Below are 6,137 nucleotides of genomic sequence, written 5' to 3'. Positions count from 1 at the left end.
CTCACTCATACACTCACTCATACACTCATACACTCACTCATACACTCACTCACTCATACACTCACTCATACACTCACTCATACACTCACTCACTAATACACTCACTCACCCACTCATACACTCACTCATACACTCACTCATACACTCACTCATACACTCACTCACTCATACACTCACTCATACACTCACTCACTCATACACTCATACACTCACTCACTCATACACTCACTCACTCATACACTCACTCATACACTCACTCATACACTCATACACTCACTCATACACTCACTCACTCATACACTCACTCATACACTCACTCACTCATACACTCACTCATACACTCACTCACTCATATATTCACTCACTCATACACTCACTCATACACTCACTCATACACTCATACACTCACTCATACACTCACTCACTCATACACTCACTCATACACTCACTCACTCATACACTCATACACTCACTCACTCATACACTCACTCACTCATACACTCACTCATACACTCACTCATACACACTGCTGCTGGTGTGACACTGCGGGTGGTGTGACACTGCTGGTGGTGTGAGGCTGCTGGTGTGACACTGCTGGTGGTGTGACACTGCTGGTGGTGTGACACTGCTGCTGGTGTGACACTGCTGGTGGTGTGATGCTGCTGGTGTGATGCTGGTGGTGTGACACTGCTGGTGGTGTGACACTGCTGCTGGTGTGACACTCGTGGTGTGACACTGCTGCTGGTGTGACACTGCTGGTGTGACACTGCTGGTGTGACACTGCTGCTGGTGTGACACTGCTGGTGGTGTGACACTGCTGCTGGTGTGACACTGCAGGTGGTGTGACACTGCTGGTGTGACACTGCTGGTGGTGTGACACTGCTGGTGTGACACTGCTGCTGGTGTGACACTGCTGGTGGTGTGACACTGCTGGTGGTGTGACACTGCAGGTGGTGTGACACTGCTGCTGGTGTGACACTCTGGGTGTGATGCTGCTGGTGGTGTGACACTGCTGGTGTGACACTGGTGGTGTGACATTGCTGCTGGTGTGACGCTGCTGGTGGTGTAACATTGCTGGTGGTGTGACACTGCTGCTGGTGTGACACTGCTGCTGGTGTGACACTGCTGGTGGTGTGACACTGCTGGTGGTGTGACACTGCTGGTGTGACACTGCTGGTGGTGTGACGCTGCTGGTGGTGTGACGCTCTGGGTGTGACACTGCTGCTGGTGTGACACTGCTGGTGTGACGCTGCTGCTGGTGTGACACTGCTGGTGTGACGCTGCTGGTGGTGTGACACTGCTGGTGTGACGCTGCTGGTGTGACACTGCTGGTGGTGTGACACTGCTGGTGTGACACTCCTGGTGTGACACTGCTGGTGGTGTGACACTGCTGCTGGTGTGACACTGCTGGTGGTGTGACACTGCTGGTGGTGTGACACTGCTGCTGGTGTGACACTGCTGGTGTGACACTGCTGGTGTGACACTCCTGGTGTGACACTGCTGCTGGTGTGACACTGCTGGTGTGACACTGCTGCTGGTGTGACGCTCTGGGTGTGACGCTGCTGCTGGTGTGACGCTCTGGGTGTGACGCTCTGGGTGTGATGCTCTGGGTGTGACGCTGCTGCTGTTGTGATGCTCTGGGTGTGATGCTCTGGGTGTGATGCTCTGGGTGTGACGCTGCTGGTGGTGTGACGCTCTGGGTGTGACACTGCTGCTGGTGTGACGCTCTGGGTGTGACGCTGCTGCTGGTGTGACGCTCTGGGTGTGACGCTCTGGGTGTGATGCTCTGGGTGTGACGCTGCTGCTGTTGTGATGCTCTGGGTGTGATGCTCTGGGTGTGATGCTCTGGGTGTGACGCTGCTGGTGGTGTGACGCTCTGGGTGTGACACTGCTGCTGGTGTGACGCTCTGGGTGTGACGCTGCTGCTGGTGTGACGCTCTGGGTGTGACGCTCTGGGTGTGACGCTCTGGGTGTGACGCTCTGGGTGTGACACTGCTGCTGGTGTGACACTGCTGGTGTGACACTGCTGCTGGTGTGACGCTGCTGATGGTGTGACGCTCTGCGTGTGATGCTCTGGGTGTGACGCTCTGGGTGTTACGCTCTGCGTGTGATGCTCTGGGTGTGACACTGCTGCTGGTGTGACACTGCTGGTGGTGTGACGCTGCTGGTGGTGTGACGCTCTGGGTGTGACGCTCTGGGTGTGACGCTGCTGGTGGTGTGACGCTCTGGGTGTGACGCTCTGGGTGTGACGCTCTGGGTGTGACGCTCTGGGTGTGACGCTGCTGGTGGTGTGACGCTCTGGGTGTGACGCTCTGGGTGTGACGCTCTGGGTGTGACGCTCTGGGTGTGACACTGCTGCTGGTGTGACACTGCTGGTGGTGTGACGTAGGGAGGAGCGTGAGTGGACGGCGCTCAGCGAGGAGGGGGACCGCTCCCTCGCCTACCAGAGCCTGAAGCAGGCCCACAGGTGACAGTCTGCAGGGCGCCATCCAGCGCTGCCCAAGGGCCTCCTCCTCCACCTCCTCCACCTCCTCCTCCACATGCTCCTCCACCTCCTCCACCTCGTCCACCTTCACCTCCTCCACCTCCTCCACCTCCTCCACCACCACCTCCACCACCACCCCCCACTACATCACCCCCCCCCCCACTACACCACCCCCCCCCCACTACACCACCCCCCCCCCCACTACACCCCCCCCCCACTACACCCCCCCCCCCACTACACCACCCCCCCCCACTACATCACCCCCCTCCCACTACACCACCCCCCCCCACTACATCACCCCCCTCCCACTACACCACCCCCCCCCCACTACATCACCCCCCTCCCACTACACCACCCCCCCCCCACTACATCACCCCCCTCCCACTACACCACCCCCCCCCCACTACATCACCCCCCTCCCACTACACCACCCCCCCCCTCCCACTACACCACCCCCCCCCCACTACATCACCCCCCTCCCACTACACCACCCCCCCCCACTACACCCCCCTCCCACTACACCACCCCCCCCTCCCACTACACCACCCCCCCCCTCCCACTACATCACCCCCCCCTCCCACTACACCTCCACCCCCCCCCCACTACATCACCCCCCCCCCCCACTACACCACCCCCCTCCCGCTACACCACCCCCCTCCCACTACACCACCCCCCCCCTCCCGCTACACCACCCCCCCCCTCCCTTCCCACTACACCACCCCCCCCCTCCCGCTACACCACCCCCCCCTCCCTTCCCGCTACACCACCCCCCTCCCTAACCCGCCACACTCCACCACGCGCCCCCTCCCCGTCCAGGCTGCTGGAGTCCCAGCTGCAGGCGACGCGGAGGGGCGCCGAGGTGACCCTCGACGCCGTGCGGGAGGAGCTGCGGCGGGAGCGGGAGGCCGGCCAGCACCAGCGGCAGCTGCTGGCACAGAACCTGCAGCTGCCGCCGGAGGCCCGGATTGAGGCCGGGCTACAGCACGAGGTCACACGGCTCACCAACGAGAACCTGGTACGGTCCCCCCAGAGGCTGGTCTAGCTGCAGGTGTGATCATAGAGACTGGTCTAGCTGCAGGTGTGATCATAGAGACTGATCTAGCTAGAAGTGTGATACCCCTAGAGACTGATCTAGCTGCAAGCGTGATACCCCTAGAGACTGGTCTAGCTGCAGGTGTGATCATAGAGACTGGTCTAGCTACAGGTGTGATCATAGAGACTGATCTAGCTAGAAGTGTGATCATAGAGACTGATCTAGCTACAAGTGTGATACCCCTAGAGACTGGTCTAGCTACAAGTGTGATACCCCTAGAGACTGATCTAGCTACAAGTGTGATACCCCTAGAGACTGATCTAGCTACAAGTGTGATACCCCTAGAGACTGATCTAGCTACAAGTGTGATACCCCTAGAGACTGGTCTAGCTGCAGGTGTGATCATAGAGACTGGTCTAGCTACAGGTGTGATCATAGAGACTGGTCTAGCTGCAGGTGTGATCATAGAGACTGGTCTAGCTGCAAGCGTGATACCCCTAGAGACTGATCTACCTACAAGTGTGATACCCCTAGTGACTGGTCTACCTACAAGTGTGATACCCCTAGTGACTGATCTACCTACAAGTGTGATACCCCTAGTGACTGATCTAGCTACAAGTGTGATACCCCTAGAGACTGATCTAGCTGCAAGCGTGATACCCCTAGAGACTGATCTACCTACAAGTGTGATCATAGAGACTGGTCTAGCTGCAGGTGTGATCATAGAGACTGGTCTAGCTGCAAGTGTGATACCCCTAGTGACTGATCTAGCTACAAGTGTGATACCCCTAGAGACTGGTCTAGCTACAAGTGTGATCATAGAGACTGATCTAGCTAGAAGTGTGATCATAGAGACTGGTCTAGCTACAAGTGTGATACCCCTAGAGACTGATCTAGCTGCAAGCGTGATACCCCTAGAGACTGATCTACCTACAAGTGTGATATCCCTAGAGACTGGTCTAGCTGCAAGTGTGATCATAGAGACTGGTCTAGCTGCAGGTGTGATCATAGAGACTGGTCTAGCTGCAGGTGTGATCATAGAGACTGGTCTAGCTACAAGTGTGATACCCCTAGAGACTGATCTACCTACAAGTGTGATACCCCTAGAGACTGGTCTAGCTGCAAGTGTGATCATAGAGACTGGTCTAGCTACAAGTGTGATACCCCTAGAGACTGATCTACCTACAAGTGTGATACCCCTAGAGACTGGTCTAGCTGCAAGTGTGATCATAGAGACTGGTCTAGCTGCAGGTGTGATCATAGAGACTGGTCTAGCTGCAGGTGTGATCATAGAGACTGGTCTAGCTACAAGTGTGATACCCCTAGAGACTGGTCTAGCTACAGGTGTGATCATAGAGACTGGTCTAGCTACAAGTGTGATACCCCTAGAGACTGGTCTAGCTACAGGTGTGATCATAGAGACTGGTCTAGCTACAGGTGTGATACCCCTAGAGACTGGTGTAGCTACAGGTGTGATCATAGAGACTGGTCTAGCTGCAGGTGTGATCATAGAGACTGGTCTAGCTGCAGGTGTGATCATAGAGACTGATCTAGCTACAAGTGTGATCATAGAGACTGATCTACCTACAAGTGTGATCATAGAGACTGGTCTAGCTATAGGTGTGATCATAGAGACTGGTCTAGCTACAGGTGTGATCATAGAGACTGGTCTAGCTACAGGTGTGATCATAGAGACTGGTCTAGCTACAAGTGTGATCATAGAGACTGATCTAGCTGCAAGCGTGATACCCCTAGAGACTGGTCTAGCTACAGGTGTGATACCCCTAGAGACTGATCTACCTACAAGTGTGATACCCCTAGAGACTGATCTACCTACAAGTGTGATACCCCTAGAGACTGGTCTAGCTGCAAGTGTGATCATAGAGACTGGTCTAGCTACAAGTGTGATACCCCTAGAGACTGGTCTAGCTGCAGGTGTGATCATAGAGACTGGTCTAGCTGCAGGTGTGATCATAGAGACTGGTTTAGCTGCAGGTGTGATCATAGAGACTGGTCTAGCTGCAGGTGTGATCATAGAGACTGGTCTAGCTACAAGTGTGATCATAGAGACTGGTCTAGCTACAGGTGTGATCATAGAGACTGGTCTAGCTACAAGTGTGATCATAGAGACTGGTCTAGCTGCAGGTGTGATCATAGAGACTGATCTAGCTGCAAGTGTGATCATAGAGACTGGTCTAGCTACAGGTGTGATCATAGAGACTGGTCTAGCTACAAGTGTGATACCCCTAGAGACTGGTCTAGCTGCAGGTGTGATCATAGAGACTGGTCTAGCTACAGGTGTGATCATAGAGACTGGTCTAGCTGCAGGTGTGATCATAGAGACTGGTCTAGCTGCAGGTGTGATCATAGAGACTGGTCTAGCTACAGGTGTGATCATAGAGACTGGTCTAGCTGCAGGTGTGATCATAGAGACTGGTCTAGCTACAGGTGTGATCATAGAGACTGGTCTAGCTGCAGGTGTGATCATAGAGACTGGTCTAGCTGCAGGTGTGATCATAGAGACTGGTCTAGCTGCAGGTGTGATCATAGAGACTGGTCTAGCTACAGGTGTGATCATAGAGACTGGTCTAGCTGCAAGTGTGATCATAGAGACTGGTC

At 55.1% G+C, this 6,137-nt stretch overlaps 1 protein-coding gene across 1 annotated transcript in view; it reads left to right on the top strand.

Annotated features, from left to right (window-relative positions):
* Positions 1 to 6,137, top strand: part of LOC116938096 (unconventional myosin-Va-like) — a 96,351-nt gene that overhangs the window by 1,236 nt on the left and 88,978 nt on the right. The window contains exons 2-3 of the mRNA XM_076056970.1: positions 2,390 to 2,467; positions 3,302 to 3,500. Coding sequence (XP_075913085.1) covers positions 2,390 to 2,467; positions 3,302 to 3,500 — 277 coding nt within the window. The remainder of the gene's footprint in view (positions 1 to 2,389; positions 2,468 to 3,301; positions 3,501 to 6,137) is intronic.

This window comes from Petromyzon marinus, chromosome 79 (genome assembly GCF_048934315.1).
Source record: "Petromyzon marinus isolate PM22_M1 ecotype Great Lakes invasive population chromosome 79, UKy_Petmar_22M1.pri1.0, whole genome shotgun sequence".
In the NCBI taxonomy this organism is placed as follows: Eukaryota; Metazoa; Chordata; class Hyperoartia; order Petromyzontiformes; family Petromyzontidae; genus Petromyzon; species Petromyzon marinus.
This window is presented reverse-complemented; position numbering and strand designations above follow the sequence as displayed.